General features: G+C 50.3%; 1 protein-coding gene across 3 annotated transcripts; it reads left to right on the top strand.

The window, feature by feature from the left end:
• Window positions 1–1,739: 1,739 nt before the first annotated feature.
• On the top strand, window positions 1,740–18,738 carry TMPRSS6 (transmembrane serine protease 6). Of its 3 annotated transcripts, XM_068665502.1 has the most exons (19): window positions 1,740–1,921; window positions 2,013–2,409; window positions 3,539–3,704; window positions 3,899–4,041; window positions 4,225–4,292; window positions 5,391–5,575; window positions 8,340–8,381; window positions 9,347–9,551; window positions 9,937–10,073; window positions 10,396–10,508; window positions 10,994–11,103; window positions 12,362–12,507; window positions 13,353–13,451; window positions 14,141–14,254; window positions 14,537–14,653; window positions 15,378–15,546; window positions 16,255–16,526; window positions 16,821–16,957; window positions 17,648–18,738. In XM_068665502.1, exons 3-19 carry the CDS (start codon window positions 3,539–3,541, stop codon window positions 17,804–17,806), a joined length of 2,382 nt encoding a protein of 793 aa, XP_068521603.1. In that variant the 5' UTR covers window positions 1,740–1,921; window positions 2,013–2,409; the 3' UTR covers window positions 17,807–18,738. The 3 variants fall into 3 exon arrangements, with proteins under 3 accessions (XP_068521603.1, XP_068521598.1, XP_068521614.1); XM_068665497.1 differs by having other exon boundaries at window positions 1,740–2,409; XM_068665513.1 differs by lacking the exons at window positions 1,740–1,921; window positions 2,013–2,409 and adding an exon at window positions 2,428–2,515.
• The last annotated feature ends 281 nt before the right edge of the window (window positions 18,739–19,019 follow it).

The raw sequence follows: 19,019 nt of genomic DNA, 5'->3' as shown, positions 1-19,019 counted from the left end.
GGAGCCTTTTGTAGTGAATGACACGTATCCCACTAACTTCAGCAGGTTTGGGGGGCAGCTCCAAAATTCAGGCAAGGAGGACTAAGCTCAAACTGAGGTTTCAGGGGGAGATGGTGGATAGATCCACTGCACAGATGGCTGGGCACTTACACAGCCATGTCCATGTTTAAGAAAGGAGGAAAAATGTGTTAGCTACATAATAAGCACAGCAGGCTTGGGGAAGGGGGGGAGCAGATGGTCTGAAGAGGTGAATCCTTCAGCTGCTGCCGTGAGAAGAAGACAGTTTTGCAGAGACGTGCTGCAGAAATGTCTTTACCATGTTCCGCTCTGCCTGATCCCCAGGAAACAGAATTGGAAGTGATCCTGCTGCAAGCCCCTGAGGACCGTCCTGCTGGCTGGGTATTTTTTTTTCCCCCCCCTGTGAAAAATGCTGACAGCTTTCGAAGTGGCAAGCTGTTAGCACTGCATTAGCAGCCCCGGAGGGTGTGAATGTGTGACACACAGCGGCAGGAAGCGCTCAACATAAGATGTGGTGATAACCGGACCATTCTTCCAGGAAGACAAGGTCATGTGGCCTCATACGTGAGTAACCCAGGTTATGAATACCCGAGGCATAACACTCAGCGATATGGGGCCCTTTCTCTGCTGGGCACTCCAGGGCTCTTCAGAAATGTCACACAGGGGAGCGTTCCCCTCCACGGCTGATGTGAACACAGTGCTGAGATAAACCACAGAGAGATGACAGTGTCCAGCAGCACCAGAGTCATACCGAAGCTAAACTCGAGTGCTGTGTGGAAGATATTCGAGCGAACCGCCCCATACATGAATCCTCTCCTTATCTTAAGCTGTATACAGCAAATATAGCGGTCATGTATCTCATCTGCCTCTTTCCAAGATGCCTCGTTTACAAATAGGCAACATCGTTCTCCACCCCTGCTCACCTTCCTTCTTTTCACTATGGGAGGTAAAAAGGGTATTTGCAGCAAAGGAATTCCTCTGAAGTCAGATCTGATCAAGATTTTGGGTCCTTGGTTGATTCAAAAGGCTGCGGTGATAGATGTGGTATGCTTGCTGAGATAGATCAGATTGAAATACTATATATTTTGTTCTGCTGAAAACACCAGGGAAGGAACTTGCCGCTTTCCAGTAAAGATGGATACAAAAAGGTAAGATCTCTGGGAAATACCCTCCGCTGGGTACTGACCCACTGTGGCAAGCCCTCGTAGTGTAAGTCCAGGAAAGCCATATAAGTATACACATATGCCTAAAGATGAAGCTAGTCCTCGGTTATCTAGGGAAATTCTGGCTCGAAGCCATTTCTGAAAATGAAATCTAGTCCCTTCAGTCTATTAGGCAGTTCTGAAAGCACTTCTTATTGTCACTGCATGCCTCAGTTTCTTACATGTACAGCAGGGAGTTAGTCAGTATAACCACATCGACACGTTCCCAGTCAAACGCTGAAGCTTTTCATCTACATTTAACATTTTTCTACTGGAATCCTAGTCAAGGTAACTGCAGCAATAACTTTTGGTCTTCTTAGAGTCCCAAATTAAACCTGAAATGGTGACGGAGCTGGGAGCAGCTACCCCCTGCCCAGCTGCCAAAATGAGCCCAAATGAGCTCGTCCCCAGACCAACCCCACTGGCTGGAGCTCAGCCCCAGGTCAAAAGTAGTCCGTGTGTCCTCTCCCCCTGCTTTATTGACAGGATAGCTCTATTTACTTTGTCCTGCCTGGAGCACGGCTGCTTTTTGTGAAAACCGAGGGGCAGTGAGCAGAAGGCAGTGCGGCAAGGCGGGTGGGGAGGACCCGGGGACAGAAGACAGCAGACGCTGCAGGAAGGTGGCACGACCGACTGTGGGGAGCCCCGTGTCAGGAGGGTGAGCAGTGAGGAGCCCAAGAAGACCAGAGGGAGCATTGCAGGTCAGGACTGACAGACACCGTGCTTTGCTTTCATCTGCGTGACCGCTGCTGGATCTGGCCCCGCTGTCTAGCTCCATCTTCCCTCCTTCAGGACATCTACGCCTGTCAGCCAGGGGCTGCTCCATCCCTGTGCTGAGGATCTCTGCCTGCCGACACCCGATGGGACCAAGGAGGGTGGCTAAGACATACAACAGTCGCTCAGCAACTCCTCGTCCCCTGGGGAAGACAACATAAGCTGCCTGCGCCAGCCTCCTGGGTTGTTCTCACTACAGCTGGAGGTGCTCCTAGCCTGACTTTTTCCAGGCTCCCCCCCTTGCAGATCTTCTCCCCCAAAAGCCTTCAAAATCTCCATTTCAGGAAGAAAAAAAAAAAAAGCCAGCCATTGTACAGGGTGTGCTGACCCACCACGGCAAACCGGTGTGGGACAAAGGCCAAGCTGAAGAGACATGGCATCAAATTATTGATCGCTGAGGAGACCTTGAGCTTGGGTAAATAGATATCCTCCTCTCTCTCTCTCTCTCTCCCCATGCATGTGTAAGCGGGCTTGCGTGGGGGGTGTGGGCCCGGCCTCACAGGCGGCAGCAGGTTTCAAAGGTAGGTCTGCAGCTCTGGGGGAAACCCCAGTGCCTACAATTAAATCTTCAAAAAAAAAAAAAAAAAAAAGAGGTTCTTCTATTGTTGTTTCCTGCCCTCCTTCCCCCCGCCCCTCGGTTTGCGGTTCTTTGCTTACGCCTGCTGTTTCTGAAAGGATCCTATGGTAGTGGAGAGGTGCTCCTGCCTCTCTGGAAGGGTGCACCAGAGGAAGCAGATGTGACGCCGTTTGTAGGAGTGTTGGTGTTCACCGAGCTGTGTTTGATTTTCTGGAGCAAGTCGCTTGGTGCTTATCTTCTGTGAGCACATTGCTGTGCCAAAAGCCAGCCTGGAAGGTTTGGGGCTCAGTAAAAGGTGGGAGAGTAAGGAGGCTGAACAACCCCTGTCCTGTGAATGTCCCTGAGCACCCACGCAGGCTAAAAGGGGTGTGAGGCCAACCATCTCCTCCCGCAGGCATTCCCCAGGAGCTCCGTGCCCTCCCACGTGGGCTTCACCCTGGGACAAGCAGTCTGGTGGGAACAGCAGGGGTTTGTTTGCTTTGAGGGGCCGATAGCAAAGTGGCACAGCAGGCAAAGTACAACTGCAGGCTCCCAGGCCGGGGCTGCTGCATGCAACTTCTGTGTGCATTTGAGGGCACTGATTTTATTTTGCGTTGATCTCCAGGTCAATAAAATACCAGTTTTAAAAACCATTCCCCAACTGAGAAAACAACAGCATTATCTATGGAGAATTTTCTTATTGTACTTGTGTTTTGGGCAGAAGCAAACGAAACCTGGGGATTGTCTTTGAAAATCTGGAGATGCCCTGGAGGCATAGACAGATAGGACAGCGTCCTGGAAGCCTGTCTTCTACTGAAATAGGATTTTAACTCGCATTTCTACTGAGCAAAGTCTTTGATGGTTAGCCCACAGACCTCTTAGGGCTATAGATCTGGGGAGAGGATCACAGAGCTGACAGCACGCCTCCAGAGATGGATGTAAAAGGCTGCATGAAACCCAGCCTGACCGTGGTGTGCTGTGTCACCAGATGCCCCAGATGGAGGCCGAGGAACAGGAGGAAGATGCCAACTCCCTCTCAAAAGATGGATCAGAGACTAACTCAACTACCTCACGTGACTGCCGCCGCTACGTGCCTCTTGGAATAGTCTTTGTTTTGCTGGCTGGAACTGCTGCAGCAACATGGTATTTCCTAGGTAAAAAATCAACACGTTTTTTCATGTTTTTTTTCCCTGTGTAGGAGGTGGATGGGGTAAAGTAAAGGCAATGTCCAGCCCAACGAGTATTTGTGTCTTTGGGCAACATTTACAGATCAAATCTGGGCAAATCTGGGCAAATCCCTCTCTCCTACGTATCAGCAAGGTAATCCATTAGTGTCTTCTGTTGGCAGACTACAGACCATGGCACCTGGAACCATCTGTCCTGCAGTTTTACTCCGGCAGCCTCCAGGTCCTCAATCGCCAATACTTCCCAGACCTTGGGGAAGTGGAGTCCAGAGCCTTCTGGTTGGAGTCAGCTAAACTCCAGAATATGGTGAGGGCAATTCCACGACCAGAGCTGGCCCTGAGGCAGTTCAGTGAGTAGCAGAGCAAGGGGTCAGGTTCCCTCATCCAAGTGGTGGGTCTGTACAGCAGGAGGGATGAAGCCCAGGGCTGGCTGTAGGTTCTTTGTCACTGTAACGTTGCACGATAGTTACCAGACAACACTCTCTTGCAGCTGAAGGATCTCATTCGTGCCACAGAGCTGGGTCGATATTACAACTCGAGCACGGTTTATGCCTTCGGGTGAGTAGCACCCACAGCATTTCTGCTTGTCTGTACGTGAAAGTTTCCAGTCCACGGTACTTTCGTTTCACTGAAATTTGGTCACGACAAACTGCTGCACGCCCAACCATGAGCTCTAGGCTAGGCTGGGCAATACACATCCAGAACGGCTCCGGAATGACAAATCTGTGGATATTTTCACATTCAAATTCATCTGAGGTCAACACAAAACCCCCAAACTGAGATTTTTTTCACAGAGACAAAAGTTCAAGCAAGGAAAAAAAAATGATTGGGAAGAACTGAAAAGAAAAAAAACCGGGCTTGGCATTCTCGGTAGAAACTAAGCAGCTGGAAATTAATTTCTCTAATTCAAGGAAGTCATTTGTATGGCCTGATTCTAGGCACCAGACGGCAGAGGCCAGAATGCACCATGCATAAGGTATTTCAGCCAAGAAGCCTGGTGCACCTGGGAACAGGATGAGAGTGGAGTGGGACAGATATGGGACTACAGCTTTGGAGGTCATCATAGTAGTTTGAGAAATCAGGAATAACTTCCAAACTGATGTATGCATTTGTTTATTTTTTTTTCTATGAAAAACTACACCCCCAAATTTGACCTTTCGCTAAGGAAAATTCCATTTTTGTTGTAACTCCATTTTCTACCCGGGAAAGAAAAATTTCACTTGCAATTCTTCCTCTATTTTTTTTTACCGAGCAAAGTTTTGCTTCAACACCTCTTCCCCCTCCCCCAGCCATTTTTCTCTGCCAGCTGGTTGAACAGAGCTTTCCCAGCCGCAGCCCCCTGCAACTTGAGCCTGCCCAGCATTAATGGCTTGTGGTAAGGTACTGAGTCATAAATCAACCCCTTGTCACCACTGGGAGGTGATACAAAAAAGTCTTGAGAGTTTCATCTCAGCCTCTGGTCAGTAGTAACCAAAAGTCACTTCTACCTGAAATGAGACTACTCATTAGGCCATAATTTGACCACGAATAATCATCACTGGAGAGTCCACACAGATATACCTGACTTGTGGCTAAACAATGGGGGATTAATCTGTGGGGTTTGACACTCCTTGTAGAGGAAGACAGAGGATATTTAATGTGCTATTTCTCTGCTAGGGAGGGGGCTCTGACCTTCTTCTTCTGGTTTACCCTCCAAATCCCTGAGAGTAAGCAGAAGGAGATGACGGCTGAGAGGGTGAACACAATGCTCCACCAAGAGCTCTCCGCCAGCTTCAACATCTCGGGCAGCCTGTCCTACCAGGCAGAGTACAGGGTCAACCCAGACTCGCTGGTTCTGCTGGGTAAGTACCCTCTGCTCAGCTGTGGCCTGAGCCATCAGACGTGGCCCCAGGTTTACAGGGTGCCAAACAAAGGTTATGAGAAGTGGCTAGAAGTCATTGCTGAAGGGGATAGGAGAAATCTGAAGAGGACAGGGAAGAAATGAGGATCAAGACAGGCAATTACATGTGTTGCTTCCTCACAGAGAACAGAAGTTTCACAAATAGCATCATTCCTTTGAAGGATTAAAGATTCTCAGAGAGACAACTGACTATGACCAACTAGTTAACAACTTCCTATTTCTTCTCCTTCTCCCCTCAGCCTTGGCTTGTGTTAATAACTTACGCAGGTCATGGCTTTGACCAGCTCAGCTCAAAATCAGCAAGCAGTTAGGCTTCTTGCTTTCCTTTGGGAGCTTATTCCAGTCTACTCAATTCAGAGAAGAACAAAGTCCACATACTTAAGTCACTGCTAGTCTTACTCCGAAACAAAGCATGGTTGCCACTTCAGTTCCTAACATACGATTTTAAGCATTATTTATCAGTTCCCAAAGTAAAGATCACAGCCTGTTTAAAAAGAAGCCCCCATAGAACTGCTCTAAAATAGGTGTTAGATAAAGGACGTGGGGATGTGTCTGCATTCAGTACATCAAAATCCAATGGAATTTGCATTTAGTCCTTATAATGAAACTTAGCTTCTCAGCCTGATCTGATCCCTCCTTCAGAGCCGCAAACCACAGAGGTTTTAAACTGCATTGCCTTTACTCTCTCCTGCTAGGTCTCACATTTCCAAGTTTCTTTTTCCCATGAAATGCCACATCTCCAAGTTTTTTCCCCAGACGTTATCTTGCATTTTTCAAAGATGAATCTTATTTTAACATATCCCACCCATATTTTCTTTAACCTTTCCCTGCACGTCACAACTGTTTTGATTTGAAGGTAATTTTTTGATGTCTCCAAACAAAATCTGATTTCCTTAAAATGATTTCACAGATCATTTTGTGGATCTGATCCAGATCTTTGTGTTAAGATCCAGTATGAACCTGCATTAGCACCCCATGAAGAGCTCTCCTCCTGCATTTACCATTAGTCACTTACTTCTGCTTATAATTTGTTTCCAGTGTACCAGACCTTATGCTCAGCCAAATTAAATCAACTTTCTTAAGAAAAATGTCATAACACAATATGCTAAATGCTTCAAAGTCAGCCCATCTTGCATTTTCCATTTATTTATTCACTTCCTAATGTGATCCATAAAAAAAATTAAACATGATGTTACCATTCTTTTAGCTGTTCCCAGTTCCCTCTAATTCCCTTTGCATCTGTTTCACTGTTTTATTCATTTCAGGTAGATTTGCATGAGCAGAACATGCTTCTTTCTATTTTGGAGTTAACACACCAGTTGTAGTTTCTCTGGCTCCTTCTGCTTTCTCTCATCCTTCCTGCCTCCTTCTCCAACCAGAAGCACAGTCTAGCAGCTGTGGCATAAAAAAATTAAAAAATTTATAAAAAAAACTATACTGCTGGGCCAGGATGAGCTCACGCCAGTGGCTTAACCTCTGGCTTCATTTGCTCTGTAAAAGTGGAGTGAAAAAAATTGCCAGCTAATAGCAAGTCATTAGCACTTCATTGCCTTCTGACAGACTCACTGGCTGACCCGCTGAGCTCTAAATATGAATTATCTCTCTGCAGTCTTCTGTAATGCATGGAGCTGCAGACCACTGGCTAATTCAGGAAGATTTTTCCACCCTCCGGTGCTTTATTTTTACTAACAGGTACACTCACCCCAGGGTACTAGATTCCCATTTTCCCCTGCAAACTTTTAGGATTTCCTTCCTTCTTCTCGAGGGAACTCAGTTTTGTTACCTTGACACAAAAGAGAAGCAACCTCAGCTCAGCATACCCCATGTCCTTCCCTACAGCAGAGGAGCTTCTCCAACTTTGTTCTGGCAGGATCCTCCTTTCCACAACATCTGTTTTTACCATGACAAAGCTGCAGAACTGTCCCTGCAGAATTGCACGCTCTGCTCAGGGGCCACAACTGAGCAAAGGCCTGCCCTAGGCAAGCCCCCAGCAGCAGCTCTCACACCCAGCTGACCTCACGGCGCCTTTAGTTTTGGCAATTATCCCCAGTAGCACCTCATCTCTGGCTGCTTCCAGTTCAGCTGGGAGGCTGGAGCAAGGCCCAGCTCCTAAAAGCACTGTCCATGGGGTTTGGTGTGTGCAGATTTGTAGCCCTTGCTGGTGGCTCTCTCTGCATCTGCCTCACCCAAAGGTGGTGGACTCTGTAGGCTATTTAGTAGCTATCAACCAATTGTCATCAAAGGAGACCTCCTTTCCCACCTTGATAAGCTCCCATGGTTTTCAGTGAAGGGTTATTTGAACTCAGAGAGCAGGGTGAAGGCTCTGGGTTAGGGCTGTGCCCTGTGGTGTGGCTGCCAGGGAAGGGGAATGGCGTCCTGAGGCAATGTCCAGCCCTGGTGGGAAGGGGAAGGTGCCCTTGAGGAGCATTGGGTAATGGGCAAAGGAGAAGATACAGAGAAGCCTGTGTGGTCTGGAAGGAATGAATTGAGGCTGTTGGATTTGGGACTGAGGCCAGAGAGGTTTCCCTGTGGTATGGGATGAGAAAAGCATGACTGAAACAGGTCCCTGAGACCAGGCAGATAAGTGCCCACACCAAGATTTTAGGGGGGTCACCTACATAGGAAGGGCGTCGTCACCTGCCATGCTAGCAGTCAGTTACCACCACTTTTTGTTTATCTTCCTTTATATATTTCCTTTCTAACAGAATCCAGTGTGAAAGACATAGTAGTGCTGAAATCCACTCTGGGTAGGCCATCTTTTCTTTTCCTTTTGAGTTTATTACTTTGTGGGAGGGGTTTTCACCGGGGACAGGTTTTGTTTGGCTTCCTGGAGCTGCAAATCCTGGGAAGGGGAGAAGAAAGCCATAGCAAGGGAGCAACAACACCACTGCTTAGCAAAAATGCCCATGGCCACATCCCAACTGCGTGAAGCTACTACATGGCGGAGTGCTCTGAGCAGCTCTGGTAGCATACAACTACGCAGAAATACCAGCTCCCAAGAGCAATGCAGCCACCTTTGTAAAGTCTTGGTGTAATGGTGCCACAGTGCCAATTCTGGACCCCAGAAAACCTATTGAGAGAGGCTGAGGGTTTCCCTCCATCGCTCTGCACTGGATGTGGTATAAGCCATTGTAAGTGTATTATCCTAGTGATGTTTGAAGGTGTTTTTAATAATTTTGGGCAGTGCTGCAAGTGCTGTGGCAATAGATATGCTATTAGAAAGTCACCTTTAAGTTGGTTTTTACTCAAAAATCTTGGGCTAGACAGCTGCTGAAGGCTGGAAACCATACAAGGGGGATATAAGGCTGGGAAGAAAATGGTGGTGAGAGGAGAAAGAAATGAAAAAGAAAATGAAGCCAATGGAAGATAACTGTGTTGTGCTGATGTTTAACTCCTGAGACAGTATGGGCTTAACCAAGAGAGAGAGACCAGTTATTACAGAGATATGGAGGGGGTTTCTTCCACGTGCACCATGTACTTTCACGTGCATCTCAGTGACACCAGTAAGACGTGACTGGTATCACTGAGATGCGTGTGAAAGTAGACTGAGATCACTGGGATGATTCAGCCTAACCCTGAAATAGGGCTCACGCTGGTATCCCAACTGGCAATCCCATATCTTAATTTCCCTTACAGCCATCCCTAAGCCCCATTATCCCTCAGTTTACATCACCCTGAGGTTTAAATCCTCCTATCTTTCCCCTGCGTTCAGGTTGCTACAGATACAGCTACGTCCAGGAGGACGACATCCTAACGCTGGAGGGCCCTGACTACCTGGCCTCCAGTTGTCTTTGGCACCTCCACGGCCTCAAGGGCTACATGATCAAGCTACACTTGGAGTGGACCCTCCCGGACTGCAGGGACCGCCTGGCTATGTATGATGCAGCTGGGCCCCTGGAGAAACACCTCATCACCTCGTAGGTAGCTCCTGAGCAGGGCGATCACAGTGGGGAACCCAGGCAGGATGGCACACCACCACAGCAGGGGAAGGTGTTAGACTACATCAGAGGAAATTCTCTTTGATGCAAAACCTGCCTCTCACTGATGAGCTGAAGTCACTGATGTGGGATATCACACAGCCAGCCCTGCAGTCTGATAGATTGCAGCAGCAGCATGAGCTGTGTCTCTGGTGGCTCTTTATTTGGTTCGGTTGGTGTCTCATAACAGGAATGTTCTTTGGATAACGCAGTCCCCCACTGCTTTTTTTTTTCTTTCTTTTTTTTTTCCTCTTTTTTCATTCCTCTCTTGCATTTGTTTGTGGCTTGCTTCACTCCCACTCCTTTGTTCTCTCTTTCCCCTCAGGATCTATGGCTGCAGCCGGCAGGAGCCTGTGGTGGAAGTCCTTTCATCCGGCCCCGTCATGTCCATCGTGTGGAAGAAAGCCATGTACAGCTACTATGACCCCTTCATCCTCACAGCACAGGCGGTGCCCCTCAAAGGTGAGGAAGGCTGGAGGAGGGCAGCCATAAGTACAGGATGGACACGGGTTATCTCCTACAACATCACTGCTAGAGGTCAATTTGGTATAAGATAAAGCAGCAAAATGCACTACCATCACCCTTCTGTGGACAAGAAGGGGAAGCTAAAAGTCTTGCCAGGTAGAAATGGTCCCTTGAAGGGGGATGATGGAACATCCCAGTGACCATTAGTGTTAGGTCTTAGAGCCCCTTTTATTCCCTGCTACAACGAGATAAGTACACGGTATCCCCAGGCTGAGGTTGAGCTGAAAGGTATCGGGGCTTTTAATGCCTGTATTTACAGCCTGCGAAGTGAACATAACCCTGCGGGAAGGCCTGGAGCTGCAGGGGAAGATCAGCACCCCACACTACCCCAGTTACTACTCGCCCAACACGCAGTGCACCTGGCACATGACGGTAAGAGCCAGCTCCCACCGAAGCATCCACCTCCTCCCTGAAGCCCACGTGGCACTCCCTGCATTAACCTGGGGCACAGCGCTCAGCCAGCACTCTCAATCAGATCATCATGAGAAGCAAAGAGAGGGTGGAAGCCTGCCTAGCCTCCATTTAATGGGTCTTTCTAAAGCCAAAGCAGTCTAACACTACATGCCAGAGCAGAGATGCCATAACTGAGGCAGAATCTGAAGTCTTGGCTCCAGGGGAGTTCTTCAAGGTAGAACCAGTTTACTTGAAATTACCGTGTTTTGAGACCAGTGGCAGAGCCACCCTGGTTTATAGCATGGGCCCAGTTTAGATGGTCCTTCCTTCTGGCCTGAAATATGTGAATTAGTACCTCTCCCCTTCACATCTACCCTGTTCATTTCTGTTGATGGGGTGGGCTGCAGCACTCACCCACTCTGTGGATGCCATCTCCACTCTGCTCTGGACCCCCTCTCCTGCAGGTCCCCTCCCTTGGCTATGGGGTCACCCTGTGGTTCGACGCCTATGCGCTCAGCAGACAGAAGCAGGACCTGCCCTGTACCCAAGGCCAGTGGATAATTCAGAACAGAAGGTGGGTACTGCTGGGGTCCTGGTTTCTGTCTCTCAATTCCCATTCCTGAACTGGGATGAAACCTCTGCATGTCCCCAGCTCCGTTTAGCCACCAGGTCCGAAGAGGGAAATCCCACTGCCCTACTTAGTGGTCACTGTCAGGGCTGGCACCTCTTGCTTGTCTACTTCTTTTTAGCCTCTCTCATTCACAGGCTCCCTAGGGAGCACATTTCTTATAAATTTGCTCCGAGATACCAGCCTGCCTTCTCTGTCTTGCTGTTTGCATCAGGCTTCCTAATTTTCTCCTGTGTGTGTAACCTTGGTGTCCTCCCACGTCTCTTGTGTTTGCAAATCTGCCTGTCACCACCTCTGCAATAATATCTGCGTGTGCCGTTGCCTCGCATCCACCTCCGTACAGATCCTCCGCCAAGCTCCAGATCCTCCTGCTTTGACTAGAGCCACTTCCCCCTGCGGGACTTCCCAAAATCAGCCTCCATACATTGCTGGGGCTGCTGCCCACCACCGTCTAGGTGCAGTGGAGACACAGCTGCCACACTTTTATCTCCTCAAAGCAGGCTCTGAGTTAGATGGACCTTTTTTTTTCCTCAGAGTTACTGCAAACTTGCTCCCTGCTCTCCAAAACCTCCCCCAGCACATCTCATTAACTTCCTATCCACTGCTCCTGCAGTGGTAATTTATTTTCTTCTGAAAGATCTGAATGAGAAGCTACTGAAAATTATCTTCCCCTGGCTTAGGGTTTTCACCTTTTCTCTCCTTACCTTCCTCTCTTGAACTGTCAGAGCCACAGTTTCTACAACATGATTTCTTATGAAAGATGAGAACTGAGTTGTTTTGCATGGCCTGAATTCAGCACTTGCCCTAAAATGGGAAATGTCCAAAGGTAGTAGGGTCACTCTGGAGTAATGAGGGCAGAAATGGGTGAAAATATGTATAGACTGTTTCCATCCCATTTGTAAAGCCTAATTATGCCCTGTTGTCCCCAGTTATTTGGTTTCCCCTCTATCTGTATCAATTCCCATCACAGCATTCGTGTTGACTGGACGTGGGTTAAAATCACAGCTTTTTCCCATTGCTCCTGTGTAATCTTATGCCACACTGAAGGCGTTTTGCTGTACTGGCTACCCCCTCAACACCCCTCCATACCCAGTCTTTGTGGTCTCTTTCCCACCTTCCCCAGCCCCACAGAACCCCCCTGCCCCACTCTGCTGTCTTCTTCTCCCTCGCCGCCCAGGACATCCCACCTCTGTTTGCTCCTCAGGTTGTGTGGCCTGCGGACCCTGCAAGCCTACGCCGAGAGGATCCCAGTCACGTCCTCTGCTGATATCACCATCACCTTCACCTCGCAGATCTCCTTAACGGGCCCTGGCGTGCAGGCAGCTTACAGCCTGTACAACCTATCTGACCGTACGTCCAGGCCTCCTCCCTGCTCCTTGGTGGGGTGTGGGGGGGTCCCAGATGCCTACCTGCAGCCTCTTGTGTGCTAGGATTGTGTTAGGAGGAACACCAGGCACATCCCATGAGCCTGAGGTGCCAACTGCCCTTCAGACACATGCTTGGACACAATACCACACACACCACTCATATCCCCAAAAGAAGAGGTATTTACATCCAAAGCTGCTTCTGCACAAGTGTTCCTGCCTCCCTGAGCACCCTTGTGCCAAGGCCCAGCTTCAGAAAACTGCCTACAGGCTCAGCCCTCAGCACGGACTGGCCTTGGGATTTCAATGGGAGACTATTTCTGACTTGAAGTGACTCTTGTTTCAATCACAAAAGCTCACAGAGAGAGAGCTGTTTCCTGCTCACCTTGGAACCTGTGCAAGTGAGAGACAAAACCACACACAAATACGCGGACGCACATACGTAAAGATGGAGAAACCTTCCCAAGGTTTCTCCAGCTCCCTCCTGCGTGGGTGCTGTAACCCACACTTGCCCCTGAATACGTGCACCTGGCAACACGTTACAACAGCCCCTCCACGGCCCTGACCACGTTTTAATCCCCAAGAACCTACTTCTGTTTCGCTGCAGTGCTCAGGAGCCACAAAACAGAGCTAGGGCAGAGGCAGAGCGTGCCAGGCAGGTGGGTGATCTGGCAGATTTTGGGGACTTTACGGAGTGCCTCCTGCGAGCTGCTGCGGCTCGTGTGCGGTCAGGAAGGTGTGCAGCTCCATGCTCCACTTTCAAGCTGCGGTGCTGTGCTGCAAGGAGGTTTCCAGTCACCGGGGACTAACTACGATCTGGTGGTTTCACAGCCTGTCCCGGCGAGTTCCTGTGTTCAGTGAATGGCTTGTGCGTCCCAGCCTGTGACGGGATCAAAGATTGCCCCAATGGGCTGGATGAGAGAAATTGCGGTGAGTGATCTGTTCTCCCCGCTGGTCCCTGGTCCCAGCAGGACGCGGCTCCTTGCTCTTCCAAAGGTAGGGAGAGATGGGGAGGAACGACGTGGCCCCTGCCTCCCCCTCAGGGAGATTAAATCTCTGAATCACAAACGCCTCTTCTCGCTGCCAAGTGGCTTCAGCCTGCTCTGGAAGAGGAGCAGCACTTCTTCCTCTTGTGCACAGTGCAGTCGTACCTCGAGAACCCCCAAATATCCCTGCACCAAGAGCTCCGGACAGCCTGAAAGAGCCCCCTGCCCATGCTATCCAAAACCTTGCCTTCCCACCACCCTGCCCTGCCAACCAACCTCAGCCCTGGCCTACAGCCCCCTCTGCTGTCAGAGCACTGTGTCCCCCCCTCCCTGCCTCCCAGGGCTCCTACAAAACCCCATTCTCGTCGGAAGACCTATCCAGGCTCAGACAAGACATCTGATTCATTGGCTCCTCTTGTTCAACATCCACCCCCCAGCACCTCCAGCCCCTTTTCTGTCAAGCTGCCTCCCAGCTGGGCAGCCCCCAGCCTGTTCTTGTGCATGGGGTTGTTCCTTCTCAGGTGCAGGGCTCAGCACTTCCCTTTGCTGAACTTCAGAATTCAAGGCAAGGCAAGGCAGTCACGGCATCCTGTGCATCTAATTGCTGTCTGCTTCCCCCCCCGCCCCTTGCAGTGTGCCCTGCAAAGTTCCAGTGCCGAGAGGACAGCACCTGCATCGAGTTCAGCCGGGTCTGCAACCAGCAGCGGGACTGTGCCAACGGGACCGATGAGGAGCAGTGCAGTGAAGGTAGGGAGGGTTTGGGGGGGAGCTGACAAATGCCTTGCTCTGCTCTCAAACCACGGCTGCTGGTAGCGTGCCTCCCTTCGGTGAGATAAGGGCACCAGCTGGGAGCTGGCCTTCCGGGCCTGCCCACAGCATTTGCTCATTTTGTGCCTTATTCAGGAAATTCTGTCGTGTTTTATGTAGTTCCTCCAAGCTCTGCGTTGCTTTCTTCCCTCCCTCTCTCAAAAGACTTCAGGCTGTACCTACAACCTTCCACCTTTCCTCACATTCCCTTCGTCTTCACAGGGGTCCCCTGTGGTCCCTTCACCCACCGCTGTGACGACGGGACCTGCGTGAAGAAACCCAACCCCCGGTGTGACACCACGGCGGACTGCAGGGACCTGTCCGACGAGGAGCGCTGCGGTGAGGAAATAAATTCTCACTCACCCCTCAGCCAGCCAAGCAGGTTCAGGGTGCCACCTAGCTCCAGGTTGTTCTCACCCCTGCCACCCCAATATAAGCATCCTCCCTCCCTCGGCCCACCTTGTCCTGCTCCCCCCAGTGCCATTGCTCCGTCCTGCTCTCCTGGCTGAGCTGTGAGGAGGAGCTGCCTGCTCCCTGACCAGCTGCTCCCCATCTCCTTCGTGCAGAGGCATCAGGCCAGGCAGACACGTCTCACAGGCCAGGTCCTACCCACAGGCTGCCCTTTGGACCGCTGTGCTGGCTTACGTGAAGCGATGCCATCCTACAAAGCTCCAGCCAGGGAAACCACCCGTGGTACTGGCAGGGAGATAATTTGTGTTTTGATTGCCCTGCTTGATATTTCTGGAGTTTCCACGGGCAGCAAAAGGCTGGGGAGGTTTCCCCTGACCGGATGGTAGCTAGCACAGACTGGCACTGCCCCGAAAGCATCCCCAGGAGGAAGGGCATGGCTGTGCAGGCATCAGTGGGGGAATATGTGCTTGGAGAGGTGCTCCCTAGACCTGTCCTGGAGAAGACGTACAGCATCTGCTGTCTGGGGAGGGCAAGGGTTTGAGGGAGTAGAGGTCAAACTCTTCAGCCAGTGAAGCAGGGAAGGAAGGGCAGGCACAACGTGTTCCCTTCCCCTACTGAAGCACCTGCTGTGTCTCCTCCTCCTCCTCCTCAGACTGCGGGCTGCAAGCCCCTCTCAGCAGGATCGTGGGTGGTGCTAACTCAGTGGAAGGGGAATGGCCCTGGCAGGCCAGCCTGCAGGTTCGGGGGCGGCACATCTGCGGGGGAACGCTCATTGCGGACCGCTGGGTGGTCTCAGCCGCCCACTGCTTCCAGGACGAGAGGTAAGTGGAGAGCAGAGGGGGATGGACAGGAGTAAGGAAACTAAACCAGGGAGCTTTTTGCAGCCAGAGAAGCAGTCTCGGGGAAAACAGCATGTGTAATGTATGAGGTGGTCAGGACTCGGAGCCTAAAAACATCCTTCTTCTTGCTTCCTCCTCCTCCGGTCCAGGAGGAGGCCCTTTGCCCCTTCTATTCTGGAGACAGGGTCTGTGTTGGCTGTTCTTTTCTCCTGTGTCACCTCACTAGGCTGTCTCCAGCTTTAAATCCTGCTGCTGTAAAAGGCTGTCATGCCCTCTTAGTTTCTCAGATCTAGGTACCCTTCCCCAAGTCTCCTTCTTGCAGCTCCGCTTCTCCAGTTCAGTCCTTGCTCTCTGCTCTGTCGTAGTCATTTGCACGTGTCCAGCCACACTTTTATATCTAAACTACGTATACCTTTTAGCCTTTCTAGGGAAAATAGAGGTACAAGATCAAGTTGCCTTTGTGCTGAGTGCCTGCCCAAAGCTGATCCCCCTGTAAAGGCATGTCAAGGCATCAAAGAAATATCCCAACCAACTTCTTGAAATTAGTAACCAAATAAAAAAAAAAAAACCTTCTAAGGGAGATGATTGTCCATCATGACACCCCTTAAAAAGAGCATGATAAAAGCAGCAAGGCTCTTCCCATCCTTCCCTGGTTGTGTGATGAGTTATCTTCTCTGCCGCATCCTACAGACTGGCTTCCCCCTCCATCTGGACTGTTTACTTGGGCAAATATTTCCAGAACACCAGCAGCCACACAGAGGTGTCCTTCAAGGTGATCCGTCTCTTCCTCCACCCCTACTACGAGGAGGACAGCCACGATTATGATGTGGCCCTGCTCCAGCTGGACCATCCCGTCATCACCTCGCCCTTCATCCAGCCCATCTGCTTGCCTGCCCCTTCCCACCTCTTTGAGCCCGGCCTTCACTGCTGGATCACTGGCTGGGGAGCCCTGAAGGAAGGAGGTAGGTGCAACATCTTTGCTGGTGTCCCTCTGTAGCAGGACCAAGGTGGAAATAGAGGTTCTGGTGTGGGGTAGGTAGAATAGGGTTTTGTTGACTGCAAAGGATCATGCCTCCTTTACCTCCTTTGTTTTTTGGGCATAGTGTCCAAACCCTGGGCACTCCAGGGTTTGCATAGTTTGCCAGATGAGCTTAACCTCTATTTTGATGAGATGGGCATGGGCTGGGGGATCAGGGTAAACACTGGGAAGTTCCATCGTTGCTCACCGGCGCTGCTCTTGGTGCTCTACCCCCCAGGGCACATCAGCAATGTCCTGCAGAAGGTGGACGTGCAGATCATCCAGCAGGACATCTGCAGCGAGGCCTACCACTACATGATTTCTCCGAGGATGCTCTGTGCTGGGTACCACAAGGGCAAGAAAGATGCCTGCCAGGTGACAGAGGGGTTGTGGGAGCAGGGTGGGCTACCACGAGTGTCCCAGGCCTCCCAAATGCACTCCATAGCCTGAAATAAGGGTGAAAAGACCATAAAATGCCTGACTCCTCGATCCTTCCTCTGACCTAAATGGCAAAAACAGCTCCCAGGGCAAATTCTTCATGGCATCTTTGCCTTAGACAGGGTACAAACACACATAAACTTCTCATTCCAGCCCATTCTCCACTCCTTACCTCCCACTCCCAAGTCACATGCCTACATCAGTCTCTTCCCCCCTCGTTCTCATTAGCATCTGTCAAGCACAGTAACCACTCTGTTCCTTCATTACAGTCAATCAATCTCTAGCAATTCCTCTATCTCCCATCCCTCAGGATATCCACTTAAATTCCACCAGCTTCCTTGCTCTCCGTGTGTTTGCAAATGCCTCCTGGAGCAGAAGGAGGCAATAGAGCTGCCAGCTTCCTGGGAGATGCTAAAGGAGAGGAATTGGCATGATGAAGGAATGCAGCAATGGGTCAGATGTTTGCACAGGAGACAGTTTTTGACATCTGCCTAAGGTTTAAGTGCAGACATCCCAGACATGATTTGAGGGGATACATGAATCTGTGTACTCCAGAAGCCAGTGAAAACATCCAGCAGGGTAAGCTGGTGGATCACCATCACCCCATTTTTCCTTCCTTTTCTCTAGGGCGATTCTGGAGGTCCACTTGCCTGTGAGGAGCCCAGCGGCAGGTGGTTCCTGGCTGGTTTGGTCAGCTGGGGAATGGGGTGCGCACGTCCAAATTCCTACGGAGTGTACACCAGGATCACCCAAGTGCTGGGCTGGATGAACCAAACCATGAGCTGAGAAAAGTGCATCTCTGCCCTCTCCCCATCAGACCTACGCACACAACGGCACTCGTTCCTGACCTTGCTCGCTTGCCTCGCAGAGAAAAGAGTTTGTGTGTGGGATGTTGTCAGACCCAGGATGCTCTTCTGAGCAGGGTAAAAAAATAAAAAATCTGACGGTGGGAACTGTAGAGGAAAGCAGGCAGACCCTCTTCCCCCTTCAGTGCTTCCCGAGGGAACATCCCAAGGTGGTTTTGGGCCATCTATCCAAAATTCTTGGGGGGAGGGTCCCAAGCTGATGGTTTCTAAGTGCAGGAATGAGGGGAGCTGAACTTTCCATGAACCATGTGATTCAGCCACAGTCTTATGCTGGAACGAAAATGTGACTGATGTAGTTAGAGATTCCAGTAACTGTGAAATCAATCAGCCTCCCTCTTCCTTCTGACTGCTCGTCCTCCTTCCCCCCTTCCCCTCCCATCACTCCTCCTCTTCCATCTCCCTAATTGCTTCTTTTCTTAGCCGGCATGTGCTGCTCAGCTCAGCCAGGCAACTCTTCACGTCTCACTGCCTCCCAGGCACGAGCCCAGCATCACGCCCCGAGGCGCTGCTGCTGCTCCTGGACCCCTCAGAAGACCCCGGCCCCTCAGTAAAAAACATTAAAGCAGCCTCCTGGCCCCTTCCCTCAGCCCTTCTGAATGCCTGTAACGTGAGGGATTGTTCAACTGCTTCCATCTCCTGAAGTAATAAGCCATGAGATGAAGGAGAAGGCGTAAGGGCACAGTGCTTTAGACAGTGACTGCCAGGGGTTTTGTTGTTTTTTTGGGGGGTTTTGTTTTTTTTTTTTTACCAAAGATACGCATATATATGTGTGTGTGTGCATAAGTATGTATACATATGTGCATATATATAAAGGGTCACTTGGAATTAGAAATACAATAATTTTGGATTTTTTTTTTTTTTTGTTCTAGTTTGCCTTACTCTGTTACAAATTCTTTCGGGGTTTGGATCTTTTTGACCAAACATTAATCCTGGCACTGGCAACTGGTAAAAGTTCCCACAGCCCTGCTCTCCTTCTCAGCTGTGTCCCAGGTACAGGAAGGTCAACCTGCCAGCTAGATAAATCATCCTCACTTATTGTTGAGATTTAGGGGTGCAGATACCAATAAGCAAACCAGCTCTGCAGCCCCATCTGCACACAGTGGGGATGCAGCACAGATGCAGCAGGAGATATT

The sequence above is a fragment of the Anas acuta genome, chromosome 1 (assembly GCF_963932015.1).
Source record: "Anas acuta chromosome 1, bAnaAcu1.1, whole genome shotgun sequence".
NCBI classification, from domain to species: domain Eukaryota; kingdom Metazoa; phylum Chordata; class Aves; order Anseriformes; family Anatidae; genus Anas; species Anas acuta.
This window is presented reverse-complemented; position numbering and strand designations above follow the sequence as displayed.